The sequence below is a fragment of the Hemibagrus wyckioides genome, linkage group LG01, assembly GCF_019097595.1.
Source record: "Hemibagrus wyckioides isolate EC202008001 linkage group LG01, SWU_Hwy_1.0, whole genome shotgun sequence".
NCBI lineage: Eukaryota > Metazoa > Chordata > Actinopteri > Siluriformes > Bagridae > Hemibagrus > Hemibagrus wyckioides.
In genome coordinates this window covers 21,519,530-21,538,293 of record NC_080710.1, presented here as the reverse complement: position 1 = coordinate 21,538,293, position 18,764 = coordinate 21,519,530, and the positions used below count along the sequence as shown (strand labels likewise).

The 18,764-nt window shown below is 38.6% G+C and overlaps 1 protein-coding gene across 2 annotated transcripts in view; it reads left to right on the top strand.

The window, feature by feature from the left end:
* Positions 1 to 18,564, top strand: part of bckdhb (branched chain keto acid dehydrogenase E1 subunit beta) — a 49,720-nt gene extending 31,156 nt beyond the window's left edge. Inside the window, exons 9-11 of one of the 2 annotated variants that reach the window (XM_058397825.1) lie at positions 5,897 to 5,983; positions 17,676 to 17,816; positions 18,277 to 18,564. In XM_058397825.1, coding sequence (XP_058253808.1) covers positions 5,897 to 5,983; positions 17,676 to 17,816 — 228 coding nt within the window. In that variant the 3' untranslated portion in view covers positions 18,277 to 18,564. Of the gene's footprint in view, positions 1 to 5,896; positions 5,984 to 17,675; positions 17,817 to 18,226 lie in introns of both variants that reach the window. The other variant, XM_058397834.1, reaches the window with a different exon arrangement.
* The last annotated feature ends 200 nt before the right edge of the window (positions 18,565 to 18,764 follow it).

Genomic DNA, 18,764 nt, shown 5'->3' with positions numbered 1-18,764 from the left:
GAAAAATGTTGTCCAAAAAAACTTTTCTTTGGCCACAAGAAGAAAAAAAACCTGCACAAATAATTGTAATGGAATGATTATTAGAAAGTGATTTAAAACTACGCTCTACTACACCAGACACTTCAGAACAGCATGCTCAAGCCTGTGGCAGTGGAAAATGGACTTCACGTCTGTACAGGTTTCTACAGTAACCACAACACAGACACTTGGAAAGTTTTTAATTGCTGCAAATAACCTCGTTTTCTGAAATAATCTGAGCATGTAAACTTTTCTAAACTAAAATGTTAAGAAAAAAGAAGCCTTTGTTATTGTTACATATACATTATAGCACAGTGAAGTTCATCCTTCATATATCCCAATTTTGGAGCAATTTTTTGACCAATTTTGGCCAAAAATAAAAAACCCTCCTCTTTGTATTCATCATCCAGAGTCTCTTGGGTCAGACTGTCACTAAAGTGAGTAAGTTGGACAGCAGTGGTGTCAAGAGGCCAGAAGTAAATAAGCTGTTGGCTAACAGCACTGGCTGCTGACGGCTCCCTTGCAGTAAACACTGCACTCTTCAGAAGACTGTACACACAGACCAGATGCAAATATGGAGTGTTGGGAAGTGGAGAGAAATGCTGCTCATAATGCTCAGCACATGTTTCTGTAAACCCATTGTCTGAAGCACTGGCAGTGATTTCTCACAACACAGTTTGAGCGTCATTTCAATCAGAGTGAGGAGGATATATATTTCAGACGTTTGATCTCCAGTAACATAAAACTTTCCTCACTGTGAAGACTTGCTGTATTCCTCCCAGTTTTATCTCGGGCTGTGGGCTGTCTGTTTCTGGCAGGTCTTATTGAAGATGAGACATAACTCAACAAACTAAGCAATGGATTTGACAGTTGTATGGCTATGCTGCAGTGTGACCCTACAGCTAGTTATTGGTTTAATTAAGCCCCCCAACACACACACACACACACAAACACACACAGGCACACATTTATAAACGAGTCATTGGTTTAGATTTTGTGCATCCGTCCAAAGTAAACTAATACTGTCCAGAAGATAAACACTAAGCAGGTGGTTTTATTTTTTTCATTTCTACATTTCAGGAGAAAACTTTCCAATGATGAAAAGATTAAGAAGCATATTTAGTGACAAAAATAGCAGCAAAGTGTTTGGTAGATGGGCTGAAGCATGCCTTGTTAACAGTCCAACTATGCAGTTCATGATCCATGGTAATTTTTTTAGAACCCGATTTTCTACATCACAGTAGTAGCAAGCAAAATAAAACTTTCAGCTGGATTTTGACCTGATTCTATCTGTCAATTGTTGATGGCTATCAAGGGTTGATTTCTGTCTCACAATATTGCAATTACGAGTTTGGATTCTTTGCCAAAGGGAACATAAGGAATGTGTATGAATCGCTTTGGGCTGATGATCCTGGGGCTCAAGCTGTCAGTCAGAATTAACCATAAACTGCTCACAGTGTGATAAAAAAAGATAAGGGTCCCATCTCCATAGTAGAACTCTTTATTTATATAAGTAAATGAGAGTGAGTGAGTAGCCGGGTAGGATTTTTGTAAGTAATTGAACAGTTGACCTCTGAGGATCATGCATGTGTCCATGCAAGTAGAGCAGTCCATCAGGCTGAAAAATAAGAACTTTTCAACAGAGCAAGAAGCATATCCAAAATATAGGCATGTATGTGTCAGGGCTATAAAGAGACAAAATATACCGACATGACCTAAGATGGTTCACCACAAGATAAAAGCGTCTGGTGAGCCTCAAGCATAGAAAGGTCAGGTTACAGTTTGCTATGAAGTCACGTGGCCCGATGAGATGAAGACATGCCAGTACCACAAAGCTGGAAAGAGGAAAGTGTGGAGAAAACGAGGAACTGATCATTATCCATAGCTTACCACCTCATCATCAGGATGGCATAGACAAAGATAGCTGCCATTGGAACTGTCTAACGTACTGTTATTTATGATGTGACTGCTGTCGGCAGCAGCAGGATGAATTCTTAATTCTGCCGAAGAATCTTAACCACACAGTTTCAGCCAAATGCCTGAATAGAATGTCCTTCACATGCAGCAAGACAGTAATGTGAAACATACTAGTTAAGTTTTGCAGGGCCCAGCCGTACCCTTTGTTAAACCGAGCTTTATTTATGGAAGAAAAAAATGAAATTAATCAACCACTCCGGCAACATAACAGACATAGACAATTAGAGAAGATCCCCAGATTCCTTTGATGGCCTTAAGTTGAAAATGAGAAAGCATGGATGCAACAGAATTAGCAAACTACTATTTGCTCCATTACTTATTGCCCCCTAAACTAGGGAGCTACTGTATGTATGAATATATAGCTCATAAATAAGTGATAAAAATAATTTTGGCATTATTATACTTATATAAAAAAAATTGATGACTACCTATTTACGTAACTAATAATATCCTGGTTTTAGTATAACCTTATAATTACTCGCCATTAGAACGGTCTATTTGTGCCCCCAAATCCCCCTCTCCTTTACTTACAAATAACTTCCTAATCTAACGAACACATCCAGTCATCTGTTTAGCTATGTCAATATTAAACTATTCATCATCCAAGCCTTGAGGATCACTCCCAATACCCTGGCAGCTCCTAAACCCCAAGAGCTTTATTTTGACATTAGCACAGTAGTGTGTGGAAAGGGGAGTGGGCTGTGGTAGGAGATGATATCGGATTGCAAATGGTGGAACCTGCAGGGTGCTTTGCATTCCTAGCTTCCATGTGCCTGTGGATTTGGCTGTGCATCCTCATAGTAGAGCACCATGTGGGGGACCGATTTGCCCAGCTTTCCAGCACCTAGACTTTCTCCATCTGCACAGGTCATTATCACAATGGAGACATTGCTACACACTAGAGGCTGTCTGCATAAAGTGCGCTAAAAGAATTTTGGCCTTTTGCTTTTCACTTAAACTTCTGCTTACCTTGAATGAGCTGCATTAAATCATGTATGAGAAATACATTGAGAAATTGGACAAACAAATGTGACCAAATTAAAGTGAAAAAGAAAAATTTTGGCCCACTATATGAATATTGAGATGATAAAGAGCATAATCCTAGGAAGGTTTTAGGGGCAGATGAAACCATAGGAAGCTAACAGAACAGAAGCTTCATATGTTAATCTAAGCAAAACTAATAGAGAACTATTATAGCATAGTCACCTCATTACCTTGGTACTTGTTACTGCATTTTTGTTGCATAATCTTTTTGTCTATTTTGACGTATACATATGAGGGGATTAGACCCTTTACAATAACTTTACAATAGACAGGAACTATATGCAAGTGTATACAGGGTTTAGAGTCACTTGTGCAGTTTTATTTGCAGCCTACATTTTTTTTTGGCTCAGCTGTCTGAGCGCAACAGAGTATATAATACCGTATATCATCGTCTTCAGAAACCACTTCATCCTTGTCAGGGTTGCGGCCTATCTGGAGCCTGTACCAGGAAACACAGAGTACAAGGTGGCAGAATTCACCCAAGATAGGATGCCAGTCCACCGCGGAGCACCATGCGAACACATTCACACACTCATTCTCAACTAGGGCCAGTGGAGCTCAGCCAGTGCACATACCTGCATGTCTTTGGACAGTGGGAGGAAACCGGATAATTCAGAGGAAACCCACAGAAACAGAGGGAGAACATGTGAAACACTCAATTCCCATATATTGTATATTTGTGTGAATAATTACAGGGATAAGTTTGGAATGTCTTTGAAAATAATGTGCAAATGATTTGGCTAAGATATTTTGTCAACTTTTTCTATGGAAGTAGAAGCTCAACATATCTTTTTATTTTTTAATTTACAAAAAGAATTATCTGAAGTCTGCATGAATAGTTTAATCTTAATGAGATTATTATTATTATTTTCATTATCAACTCTAGAAGCTTGCAAGTTAAAAGTGTACACTGCTTTTCCAGACCTTTTTCTGTAATTTGTCCCAAGAACTGTTTGTAGCACAAATGCCAAACACTGTTTACATAGAAAGTCTGATTAAATTTTAAGCTGCTGCAGTGGAGAAGTTGCTTTGCTAAAGATTGGCCTTAGATCAGTGCTGTAGCTCTCCACATCTGCTCACAAAAAGCCTTCGTGAGAAAACACTGCATACCGCAGCAACTCGGTGTGTTCTCTCAGCAACGGCACTGCAGACACATGGCACGTCTGCTCTCATTATCCTCATTGGCTTCATCATTTTCTAGCCTATTTCCTATTTCACACTTAAGAGATCAGATTAAGGGGGAAACTAGCTGTGACTAGCTGTCTTCATTATATATTTATATGGGTTTGTGTATTCAAAATGTATTCAGACCCCTTTATTTGTTGCATCTATGTAGTGGATTTGATATTGAATGCATCATTCATCAATTTACACTTAAATTCGCATGATGAGGTACACCCTAGTTATTTTTGCAAAATTAATTAAGAATCAAAAACTAAATGTATTATTCACTGAAAAATATTCAGACCCTTTGGCAGCAATTATAGCTACAAATCATTTTAGATCTGTCTCAACAAGCTTTGCCCACCTGGATATGGGCAGTTTATCCCTTTCTCCCGTTTTATGTTATACGATAAAATCACAACTATACGATAAATGGGTAGAAAGAAAAGCAGTATAGATGGAGGTGTGGAAACAAGGTGGAGAGCCAAGAGAAAGGATTTAAAGTATATGTGAATCACTGTGGTATGTTCCGGGTGGGACCTTTTCCTCCTGCAGTAATGTGGGGCTTCAGTCTAGTGAGATGAGATGCCTGCCATCCTTGATCACTGTGTTCATCAGACTATACCACCATGCAGGCCTCACTTTACATTCCCATCACATCATTATCCTTAGTGGGCACAACATGGAGAAGTAGCTTAGCTTCTTATCAAATAAACTTGGGGTGTGTCACCTAGCTTTTTTGTTTTGTTTTTTTTTCTCCACCCCTGTTTGTGTGCAAACCGATGTGGCTTGTCTGGAGCGTGAGTCACATAGCAGCCGTCTAATGAAAAGACTGAATGAACTGATTCAGAGTTTAATTAATGCAATTAAAAAACACTAAACCTTGCCTGTTTTGACAATTAAAGCTTTCTGGGAAGACAGCACCTGCTCACAGAGGTGTGTTTGACTTCTTGTCTTCCTCAGTGTAAACTGACAGATGCTGTGTTTTTACTGGTGGCAGGGTGACCCTTTTCCTACATCTCCGGCTCTGACTAATCCTGTGGCTGCTTTGTCGAGGCCTCAGAGCTGCGGCTGCATGTTTATTTTTAACAGGCTAAGAGCAGTGCGGTGTGTTTGAGTGAATTTGTAATCTGTATTTAAACACAGAGACATATGGTCATTATAAGGCATTGTGGGTGCCCTCCACAGAGCCTGAGGTTGTCATAGAAACCTGCAGGTCTGAGCTAGTAACCGTTCGAGTCCGAGTGCTCACTAGATCTAGGTTTGCACAAGGATGAATCGCATGTGAAAGGTTTTTATTGTTCATTTCATTTAAGCTTACACAGTTACGTGATATTCAAATTATTAAGTCCAATAATCTTGGTAATATTTTGGTAATATTTATGTTTTAATGCAAATTTAGCTACTGGCAGTCTCAAGCAGATTTGATAATACTTTTAAAAATTTCTTCAAAACCCATTATTAATTTAAATCATAATGCCCCAAGATATCAAAAGAAAATGACTTCCATATAAGTCATTGTCACAAGCCTTTTATTCGTTTTTGTCAGTTTGTTCAGTGTTGAACTAATTTAATTCAGTTGCATTTTATTATCTAATATTCCACCAGTGCATCTAAGTAGATGGATTGACAGGAATGCTTATTAATTGGTATAAGTAAGTAAAGTCTTGTGTCTTTATTTGTTCTCTTATAGTCGGTGGTGAAGACGGGGAGGCTGCTAATCAGTCATGAGGCTCCTGTGACCGGAGGCTTCGCTGCTGAGATCACCACAGCTGTTCAGGTAAAAACCAGACACACTTGCAGCTTAAATGTCTTATTTACCCGAGAGTTAGACAGTGTCCTGAGGTTTTATTTTTTATTTTTTTGCAAAGTTCTATTTGATCAGATTGCTCAGAGTTAATTACCTAATACAAATCATCTCGTCACTTGAGCACAACAAGTATCTACCGATTAATTCTTGCATTAAAGCATTCAGCTTGTCTGTCTTATTCCCTACACAGGATCGAAGAACCCAGTTAACTTAAATATGCTAGTAAATTGTCATGTGCTAGTGTATCATCAAGGCTGTGGTTACTATCATAGCTCACAAAATGAAACCTCTGTCTGTTCCTACTGCTGTTGTATATCTACTTCTGTAATAAGGATGATTTTGGGTCAGAGAGTTTATTTATGTGACCTGCAAACCACAGACCATGTCCCGCTACTCACTCGTGTGTAACTTTTAAATTCTTTGACGCTATTTTAGCTTGAGTAGTCTCGAAGAGTCTTTTCTCTTGTCCTTTCTGTCACTTTTTTTTTTATGGTTCTTGGTGAGTGTTTTAAGGGATTTAGGGATAATCCTTACTCTCTTTAAACATATCTAAATATGTTCTCTAAATATATCATTCCAGTAACACTGGTGTAATCAGTATGCAGCGAAAACAACCACTGTACTCTCATTCTTTCTCTGAGATCTGACCATTTCTTTAGTACTTTCTGAAAGATCAGATTATAGAAGCTTCTGCAACATCGTGCTTGATCATTTTTGCAGGCATTCATGAGATGTTGTTTACCCTGACTGATTGAACAGGAGTGTGTGTTACTGTGTGTTGAGTGTATGCATGTGTTACCTTGCCTAAGAGCTGATGAGTCAGCCAGAGGGTTTTGCCTTGTACGTATACATATATAATGAGGCGGACAAATAAAGGCACTAAAAATAAGGCTTTTACCTGGATGATGCCTCACTGAAATGTTAGTAAGCAACCTTTCTTGGTTTAAAAACCATTACAGAGGATGTCATAAATTCAGGTCATAAATTCATTAGCTAGCTCACCTCTAGGACAAAGTTGTATTTTACACTGCTTGCCCAGTCCTATGTTGTAGTGTTTTATGTTCATGTCTTCATGTTTTCCTGTAATTGCACAAACAGCAGATTCTATCCATCTTCTTGTCTTTTATGGAAACTTGCTGTACACTCATGATTATACATGATTCCTTGATAAAGGTGTGTGGGTGAGGTGAGATGATTTCCTTCTGAAATGAATGACCATATCTTTTGAATTGAGTCAGAAAATCGAATCACACTATCTAACTACCATTTATCTGACTGTCAGTGTATCAACAGCAATATCAGAAAGAGGAACACAGCTCTAGCAAACTTCCAGCAATTCTCAAATTCTGAGACCCGAAGGCTTTATTGAAATTCCTCATAATTTCCATCCAAATTTCAGATTTTCTAACAAAAATACATGATTGGATGATTTGTAAGCTGATGAAACGCCTTGAAATAAAAGACAAGCATGTGTATTTTGACTTTTTAGATGTTTATACAAGAAGGAGTGTGATTATGATATCCTTTACACCTAACACATCATCATTAAGAACAGAGAACAAGATTCAAGAAAAAAAATCTTTCACAAGGAAAAAAAAAAAAAAAAAAAAGATCTTTTACACTTTGTTTGGAAAAGTGCCTAGCATATAAACCCAGCATGAGTAACGGTAGACCAGACAATGTTTTTTAGTTATCTATATCATGCATGATTCACGGAAAAGATTCTGTGCATACCACTGTGTGTGAGGACAAAAAAAAATCCAGATTTGCCGGAAAAGAAAAAGAAATTTTAGAAGCACATGTAGAACTTGTTTGAACTGGGTTCACTTAATGCTGTTCGGCTGTGAGCATTTTATCACAGAACAGAGCACATTTTATTACAGGCGCCACCACCCAGTGAAACTAACATGGTGAATATGGCTCAAGTCATATTCTTAAAAGCTGCTTGAATCAGTTACTGCTGTGAGCAGCTATAAAAAAAGACTACACTGTTTTAAACCATGATGCAGACATGTTGGGCTGGCTGATATGATGGTTTAATATAGATATTTTTTTCATAATGTTTCATAAATACATGAAATAACAGTAGTGTATTGCTGGGAAATGATCAGAGCTGTACATTGTGATAAATATTGAGTAAAATGAGAATTACTTATGTCACATCACCCACCCCTAGTGATACAGCTATGGTCTTTCATCAATAAACAACATACGGTCATTTTTCTAAAGCTCATATAGAATATTTGCAGGAGCCTGCTGGTGGTCCAGCGGCAGGATCCATTGCTGCAGCCCAGGTTCAGTTCCCAGGCTGGGAGCTAACCCAGCCACTGAAGAGTTAACTCTCAGTGCCATTCCCAAGCCCAGATAAAATAGGAGGGTTGTGACAGAAAGGGCATCTGGTATAAAACCTGTGCCAAATCAAAGCATGCGGACCAAGTGATCCTGAAGCGAGCTGAATACAAAGATATAGAATAATTGCAGTTACAGTTATAGCTTCACCTTCTCATTGTATATGGAGCTAGTACTAATTTGATTTTAGTTATGTATTCATTCATTCATTCATTGACCTAATATTACTCAAATTGCTATACACTGAAATTTATGGACAACCTAGTTTTTAGTTTAATAATGTCTGTTATGGTTGCACTGGTAACACCTGGCTAGTACAAAAAAAGGCCACACAATGAAATTGTGAATGCAAAACTCCTATCTGATCACAAATCAGATGTCTTCCCACTAAAAATACTATGCTTTGCGTAATCTGACAGCTAATCAAAGTATCTCTCTTAAAATATAACTTCTGGAAGTAAACAAGTGTATAAATTGTACACTTGGTGCATCACTGTCTATAATGTCAGAATGAACTGAAAATATTTGTGCATCATTATGGCTGATGTGAGGGAAAAATCATTCAAAATCAAACACTTTATGTCTATATAGCAGCATGATGTGTTTCCCTGGGCATCTGAACCACAGAAAAAACCCAAATAATATCTATAATAATAATATGTAACTGAAAAAGCTCTTGTTGTATAACAATTATTATTAATTATTGTGTGCAGTACACAATAAGGTGAAATAACATTTCTCTTGTACCCAAGGTGCAAGATACATGTATGACATACACAGTGCTGACAGGACATGAATAAATATGTGCAACAGGAACAAGACTCATGCAGGGAGGAGTTATGGGAAACAGTGGGTGTCAGTACGCAGAGGGGCGGTAGAGGATACATTCTCATCACAAAAGAGAACATTTAAATATGACAGTAAGACATTGCAGTAGCCATAGGGTCCATATCTGGAATGGAAATTTTGTTGGTGAAGTAATTGTCTGTGATGGTAAAATGAGAGAAATAGTGTTTAAGTAACAGTACTGTTAGGATTCATTACAATCAAAGTGCCTGTGTGTTGTAAACAGTGCGTCAGTGCAGTAAATGAACAAAGTGACAAAGTGCGTCATTAATGATTAAAGTGTCTGTGCAGTGGGATAGAGTGTGTTACTTGGATCCCAGGGTGATGTGTGTGGAGGGTGGCAGCAAAGTGCTCATCAGTCTGACAGCTTGGGGATAGAAGCTGTTATCCAGTCTGACAGTTCTTGAGCAGATGCTGCAGAACCGTCGTCTGGATGGCAGAGGGGTATATAAGTGCTGAGTGATTTTTATGAATATTTTGAGTAATTCAAATTATCATTTTTTTTAAAAAATGTTTTCAAAATCAAGCTAATTGTGTACACTGTTTCCAACCTTGCTGATTTGCTGTCCCTTTGTAAACGTGGTAAGGAACTAATATTTGGGAAAAAAGAATAGCCCATGTTTTGTGAGTGGAAAGTGTCCTAAACAGGGTGGATGTGTGCCAATGATGCTTTCAGCTGTCTTTACTATACTCTGTAGAGTCTTCCGCTTGAAGATGTTGCAAGTCCCAAACTAGACAGTGATGCAGCTGCTCAGGACACTCACTAAGATGTTTCTGTGGAACCTAGTGAGGAGGGATGGGAAGGATATTTGCCTTATTTGGACACCAGAGGAAGTGCAGCTGCTTCTGGGCTCTCTTGGCCAGGGAGCTAGTGCTGGTTGTCCAGATGAGGTCTTCTGTGATGGGAATACCAAGGAACATGGTGCTCATCACTCTTGCCACTGCTGAGCTATTTTTGCACAGGTGGGAAAATCAGTGCAAGACTTCCTGTAGTCTATGTTAATCTCTACATTTTTCTGTCAACAAATTGCTGTTCTTGCACTTGACCGTGAGCCATTTCACAATAGGGAGGAAAAAATGGGCATAATTGCTCAATCACTTTGCTTCTGTTTTCCATGTATTTAAACTCGTAGTTTTGCATGATTTCGTCCACCCATTTTGCTTTACTAATAGCTGTTCAGCTGCCTGTCACTGTATATCACCAGCTCTCACTGAAAATAATAGACTTTCATCTGCTTTGTTGCATAGCAGCAAGTGTTAGACCACAGTAATATTTATAATAATAAAATTTGTCAGTCCATCTTGTTCTCGCACTTTAATCTTTTTTTAAAACTCATCTAAACATTTGATTTTTATCTGTTTCAAAAACTGTATATTACAGATGTTTTTCTGAATGGGGGAGGGGGGGGGTCAGTCGTTGACCTGCCCAGTGCAATAGCACAGTCTTGTTCTTGTAGATTTTGTTTTGATTGAGGTTTTCCTCTGATACTTTGTAGTCTTGATTGAAGTGTACATAACATGGAAAACAGAAAATGTAACAAACCCATCTGCCTTGGAACAATGCCATGCAGTAACTGTAAATTTGGCACTGAAATGGAAATCGGGCTAAAAGCTACTAAATTACCAATAGCTCCCCCTTGTGGAAAATATTCAGCATTCAGAGCATGAGTGAAGAGACAGGACCGTGATGTGTTTCGTGTGTAAAGGAAACGCTTAAACAAAACATAAAAAAAAACACAACTTAAAATGCTTGGGATTGCCTTGTCAGCAATCCAGTGTGTTTGCCAGGCAATAATGTATAAAAAGGTGATACCTTGGGATTATAATCTGCGTGTATGGGGCTCCTGGGCTTATGATTTGGCTGCCTGAGCACCACATGCAAGCAACCTAGTCTCAACCTCAGAATCTCTGCCCAATCTGCCATGGAGTGGCCAAAAGCATAATAAATACTTTTCTAGCCACAAAATGTAGAATATTAAAGGTTGCAGTCTGATCCATGTGTGCCAGTTTTGAGTGGGAAAGCAGAATTTGAATCCTGGATCTAAATTAGCTTTTCTGAGCAACGTATTGTCACTGGACTAATAGAGTGCAGTTTTGAAAAGCTATGAAAGAAAGAGTTATGAGCTATGCTGCTAGAGAACTACTCTGCCAAGTCACTCACATTACCTCTTTCTATAAATTTGGTTGTTTTTGGGCACATTTATTAATGAGATTTAAATTGCATTCGTTACATACACAATCATAACACAGTATGACGGAGTGAAATGCTTTGTACTATGTAGTGAAATGTACTAGACTCTCAAGTCTAGTAAATGCAAGTCTGGTTTGCTAGACTACTAACAATTATTTATGAGGAACTTGCCTGCAAGTCAGTACGTTGCCAGTAGTCATTTTCTCATACTATAGAGGCTTTAATGCTGTAACCTTGCACTTTTCTAAGTTCCTCTCTGCACCTAAGTGAAAGAGACTGGAATGAGGTATCTGGTCTCTCGACATTCCCTTACCACTCCCTTCAGCGAGTCTTACAGTGACTCCCTGAAAATGGGAGAGGAGTGCTGTGTCCTGTTATTTCTGGATTCATGGCTGGAACAAAGGGATTTTTAGGTCGATCTTGCCATTCCTGGACACCTCAGTGGAATAGTTGGATTATTGTTTCTCTCTTTTGCTCATAAAGGCAGTTGGAATTGTGTGAGGGAATGAAAGCATCCTGTCCTGACTGGAGCTGTGTCATGTGTCATTGTTTGGCATTATGAGGTGTGTGCATGTGCGTATGAAGAAGAAGGAAAGGCTCGGCTCATGTGATCGTCTGAATGGGCTTTTGGGGTATCCAGAGAGGGATGGTGAAAAGAGTCTTTCTGACGGTTCTCTTACAACCCTTTTCTGCTCTGGCTCTTCTTGTCACTCATCTGTTTCTTGTTCAACAAAGCACCAGTCATTGTTTGTTTAGCACACATTACTTGCTTCCTTTATAGGAATTTGTTCATAGCAATGATGGGTAGTAGAAATTGTGCTAGAGTTTCCAAATATGCATATGCAGTCATTGACGTTTGTGGAAGCTCTTCCACATTTGGCGAAATTGACCTGAAATGCAGCCATGCTGTCAGAAGAATGCAAACATCAGACATGAGCATCTCGGGAATGTAGTATAGGATATAATACTCAGACTTTCCTCAGATTTTTATATCAGTGAACTTCATAAATAGCCTAGCTGATGTTTTTTGCCAGGATCTCTTTACCTTCCACCAGTTTTGGGTTAAACATTTAACGTGAACCACATGCAGTATTTTCTTTATGCTCTTGCCATAACCAGCTGCTTCTATAAAGCACACATAGCTGCACACTCACTTCAGAGAAGACCTACCACATTTTACAAGAGCCCAGTCGCCTGACCCACCGGTCTTCAATTGATGCCAGTGGCTTGTAATTTGAATCAATAGGAATTAAACCTTAAACTGTGAGAGCTCTTAATGCTGAGTTGTGGCGATGAGCAGCACATCAAAGTGAGTAACCTACTCACACCCTGTATGTGTGTGTTGAGGAGGAAGGGCAGATTTGTAAACTAAAATAAGTTGATAGTGTTTCGTCTCGCAGTGCTAGCACTAGAAGAATCTCTTTATAGGAAAATTGTGGGGATGTCTTCCCAAGATACTGAAGCTATCCCATATCTTCAGTACAGATCACTTCTCACATTAATGTTTTTTGTGCATTTTTGGACATAATTAAGATAAACTCCAGCAGTTGTGGAGTCGTGAAGTCTCCATTTAGATAGATTAAATAGAGCACTGTCCCAACAGCAGTGAAATTTAAGATTGAATTTGGTTTGATAGTGCTATCCATTTCTTTTCCTTTGGGATTAGTGGCTGGAAAGTGTTGATCAGACACTGCTGCCAGAAGCGGGTTATCTAAAAATGCATAAAGGAACATCATCTGATTAAATATTTAAAAAGTACTCAATTGTTTGGTTTGAGATGTATGATACTGACCTAATGAGTCAGTCATTCGCAGCTAACACAACCGCTCCTCTACGGTTTGCGTCCTGCATATTGAAGCAATCAAATACACCAAACAATGGTGTTCTCAGAAATTACATTCTCCTTAGTGAGCAATCTTCATCACTTTTGGTTGTTGATGACCTGGGTGTGATTAAAATCATGGCTTTGTATTTTTAGTTAATGAAGTGTTCTCACAGAACAAAAGAGATTTGTGTTAGTCTTCTGATCTGGTTATTTTTGTTCCAAATTTGTGCACTGTAGTAATCACATGCAGCTCATTTGTCATATTCAGCAATTATGGATTGGAACTTTTTAGGAGAATTATGTTTATATTTCTTATTAGCTGAAGATGAATTCATTTTTTGGAATGAGGAGAATTTGTTTTAAATGGATAGTAGTGAAGACATCTAGTTTTTTTGGGTTCAGTGTTAAGATTTATATTTATTTCTCAATACATTTAATTAACAATTTAATTAAATCTTTCATCAATACAGTGCTATTGTAGTTTGACTGTTTGCTTACATGCACATACAATTTCAGGCTGCATGTGGTTACATTTTTCACATGTTTTCGTTGCCTTCTTTAGTCAGCTTTTATTTAGCAGCATCAATGAACATGAAATATTGCAGGCTAATCTCCATTTGATTGAATGTGTTTTGCAATCAACAAGCGCTAGGATAAGAAATACCAGATACACAGTGGTTGCCAGAATGTGGCTATCCTCATCTGACTTTGGTTTCCACTAGGAGACTCTTTTCTGGCAATGTATGGTTAGTAATACTGGCATTTCCGTATCACTCTACACTTTCAGTAATCTCCGATCTGTGGCTGTTGCTGACATAGAGTGTTTTTTTTTTTGACAGTAGCATGGATCAAATTTATGACTGCAACATGAACTGTAAATATTTTTATGTAATCCCCCAAAGCAAAACTATCGGGAGTCGGTCTGCCATGTTGACTTATTTTTACACTGACATTTAAAGTGTATTGCATGCAGTCATGCACTTCTCATAGATAAACACTGACTAGTAAAACTGCAGTTCTGCTGAAGCTCCCTGTCTAGATGCGGTGGCTTGTGACCAGACTGTACACTTCTTGTGCCTTTCCAGTAAGTTTATTTAAAGATTTTTTTTTTAAAGTGCTCTAGTCAATGAAAACGCTGAGGAGAAGCTGTTGTCCAGACATATACTGGCTTGGCAGGTGGACTCCTCTGCTTTGAGGCTAAATGACATAAAATTACATCTGCCTTCAATTTTCAAGAGATGGCCTCTAGCTACTCGACTGGTATTGTGGAAATGCAGGCCCCCAGGCTGGTGATGGAGAATGGCTATTTTGAGCTCTTGCACAGAAGTGAATTCCCCCCCCCCCACTGCTATTTCAATAGTCACATTACAAATTTAACCCACTCTTCTTGATTGATGTAAATTCGTGTACCTGGGTACTGTGAGACTGTTCTTGTTGGATGAGAGAGTCTGTTCTGTTCAGACCTCCACAGGTCATCATTAATACAGTATGCCAATATTTAGAATTAATGCCATCAATCTTAACTATCGCCTCTGGACCACCAATTGCAAAACATCATTGCCATCAATATTTAAACGCCATACCTTTATAGGGGTGCTGGGGGTTTAGTCTATTGGTGCACAGTCAGAAAGATTTAATTTGGTCTCTCCTCACCATGACAAATTATTCCATTCGACGTTCCAGTGAAACACAAAGCGTAAGCGATGCATTTTGTGATTTATTTATTTTAATATCAGCTATTCTTTAGAGGTTCCAGTATTTTTTTTCATCTTTTTATCAAGAAAAAATGCTGTTTCTAGTTTCCCAAGTTGATTCATTTAGTTGAATTTCTGAGTGTTTGATCTATAATCATGTTATAGCTATATTTTTTTAGCCAATAGCGTTGATCTTGATGATGTGAAGCTGCAACAAAGAAAACATGTTACAGTTCCAGCATCAGCATCAACACTAACATTGCTAAAATATAGCAAACAATTATGGTGTTATCTACAGTTCAACACTAATGATGTCATTCAGATTATATACTGTTGGGAATCCTACAGACATCATTTATTCTTTTAAAGGCTAAAAGTACAGGGTGATGATGACTGATTACAACCAAGATAATGCCTAAATTACTCTGACATGTTAGGTGACCAATGGCTTTTTTAATTAATGACAGCAGTGAGGTGAAATGAGAACAGAATGTTTGTTTAAAGCATTGATATTAAAGCAATTAATTGCCTTTGACCAAAGGGGCTTTTGTTTTGAAATTACTGAGGAAATTACTGTTTGCAAGGACCTGTGAAATAGTGAAGTGACACAATAGGTAATGTAGAGCATCAGGAGAAATAGGAAATATGTCAGCGAAAATCCCCCAAATCCATCAGGCCTAACCTCTCATAATTAAGCAGACAGGATTGAGGGAGGCTATATCTGCAGTGTTTGATGTGCAGGAACAGACACACTACATTCAAGTCAGTAGCACACATCATGGTTGAATAAAATGAACCTTTCCATGTGTGTATAGTTATTCTGCTTCTTTTTTTCAGAACATGTATCCTCTCTGCTTAAACTCTGTGATGCTAGCTCAGATCCCCTGTATGCTCCTTTGACCTGGTGTCCTTTTCTCAGCCTTTTATTCCTTATGGCCCAACTATTTTAATGCACACCATATTTTCTGGAGAGATTATGCCTCTGCTTGCCTAGACCGTATACAATGGCTTCCATTAACACCAAAAGACATCCCATTGCCAGCCTAGTGTCACGAGAAATACAAGCTTTTTGGTGCTGCAGTAGGTAACATTGCCACCTGACAGTTCCAGGATCCCTGGTTGAATACTGGGTTACAGTCAGTGTGAAGTTCATATATTGTCCTAGTGTTTGCATGTGGTGTTCTCCCACATCATGAAAACCTTGGTGAATCTAAGTTACCCATAGGTATTAATGAAGATACAAATGTGTGTGCATAATGTCCTGTGATAGACTGGCATCCCAGTCCCAGAACATTCTCAATTCACAACCAGTGTTCCCAGGATAGGCTCCAGATTTACTGCCCTGACTGGGATAAAGGGGTTACTGAAGGGGTTTAATAAAGATGGACGGATGATTGAATATTGTCTCAGCTTCAGTGGCTTTAGTAATACCAGAACTAATACTCAGACATGAGATGATATTTTAGCAAATTGTGAACATATATCTGAAAATAAAAAAAAAGAAACTGCTCCTCTCCAGTCTAATCCCATCCCTGTAGCAGCAACATGCTATGGACGCTCTTCTCAGCATTAAGAAAAGTGGTCAGAATTCAGTAAAGGTTAAATGCACCTTAATATAGAAAGGTTCCTGAGGAAAACCTGCTGCAGAATTCACAACGCCTGAGACTGGGTTAATGGTTCACCATTCGCTATGACCATTAAGCCCAAATCATGGAGCCAAAACAACATGGAATGACTTTGTGACAAGTCTCTGAATGTCCATGAGTGGCCCAGCCAAAACCCAGACTTGAACTCAATAGAATATCTGTGGAGAGACTTAAAGATGGCAGTTCCGACACTCCACATCTAATCAGGTTGAGCTTTAGAGGATTTGCTAGTAAGAATGGTAGAAACTGCCCAAGTCCAGGTGTGCAAAGCTTGTAGAGACTTGCACATGAAGACTGAAAGCTGTAACTGCTACTTTTACAGTACTGCATAAAGGGTCTGAATACTTATTTAAATGAGATTTTAGTATTTATTTATTAGTAGAAACTGTCAAAACTTTCAGAAAACGTTGTCACCTCATTGTCATTATGGGTGATTCTGTGTATAATGATAACAATAAAATGATCCAATATATAGTTAGAAGTAGTTGAAGATATTTGGTAGATGGCTTCATGTATATCCAAGCAGTACTCCTGTTACCAGCGTGCTAACTGTTGTGCAATAGGGAGACCTGAACACTAGTGAGTACAAACTGGAGGAAAACATGAGCCTTCCCATGTTCTGCATTTGACTTGGATTGAAGAACTGTGCATTATGTCATGCTCTGCTCATCTTACATCTCTCACCAGTTATTTCTGCCTCAGTAAGGGAAATCAGAAAATGAACGAGAAATGATGACTATGTTTTAGATGTGCTTTGTGCACTGCCTGGGATAGTAGTGACTGGGTGGCTTTGATTAAAGAAAGTGTGGGGATTTTTTCAGTTTGGCTTAGGTTTTCCTGGCTTCCCCATGGAGCATGCTGGCTGAGTCCTCCCCAATGTGAGATGGGATATAAGACAGTGACACGAGGGTGGCCGGGGTTTTTAAACTCTCTGCCAATGACTTATGAAGAACATAAGAAGGAAAACATGGCTGTAGCATAAGTTTGTTTTTCTTTATGGTATATGTTTTGTGGGAGAAAAGGAGGCATTATTCCCAACTTGTATTAAGCAGCCTGTTAATGGCCTCATCCCTGCAGTTGTGACTCAATTATTTTATGGCTCTCTTTGCAGGAGGAATGTTTCCTAAACCTGGAGGCACCCATCACCAGGGTTTGTGGATATGATACGCCATTCCCTCACACACTCGAACCCTTCTATATCCCGGACAAATGGAAATGTTTTGATGCGGTCAAGCGAATGATCAACTACTAGGTGAGGGGTAAATACAAATAAAGTTGGGAAATTGGACATTTGTTTTGGAGAACCTGATGAATAATTCTTACTGAAATGATTAAGACCACTGCTTACTTCTCCCTCAAACTATTTTAAACCACTTTAATTGTCATTTTGAGTACCAGTCATATCAGCCAAGATGGGGGAAGAAGTCGTGTAATCCACCCATCTCTGTTGATTAAGACTAAGTAGAAATTAAGTGTGTGAAGGATTCTCATTTCATTGTTTGTATCCCCTTCTTGCTGTACTCCCTAGTATATTTTATTGTGTTCAGTGCTAGTTCTTAAGCCTCTGTCATCAACTGCTTAAATGTTGATTTTTTTTTTTTTTTTTTTTTTTGCTTGCATCAACATTTTTTCCCCCTCCTTTTCATCTTTTTTCTCCCCCAGAATTAGACACGTCAACATGAAACTCTTCCTATTATGCTTTCCCTCTCTAGAATCTGGAAACGATGAACTCATCACAGATGTGGTCGCTACCCTTGTTGACTAACAGACATCTCATGAGGATGGATGAACATGGACTGTAACTCCAAAACTTCAGTGGTCAACTATGTGGAACAATATTTCTGAACACTAAAATGGAGATAACTAGTGTGTGCTCTTGAATTGTATTTGGTGGCTGAATGTTTTCCTTTTTGCTGTTACATTGTGATTACTTCTGTTTAATCAGGTTGACTTCTGGGTGTTAGTTTTCTGAACAAATTAAAGACATTAATCATGTTGTACAGTGTTTTCTTTGTTCTCTTACTGTGCAAACCATATTGCTTTGTCAAAACACATTAGCACCAGTTAGTTATTAGCACTAAGCCATTGCAGTTTATTCTTATCTCAGCGATTCTTTAAGGTGAAACTAGAACAATCTTCTCCACTATTTATTCCACCGATTTGCTTTAAAATCTTCCTGATCAGCCTAAATGTTTTGTAG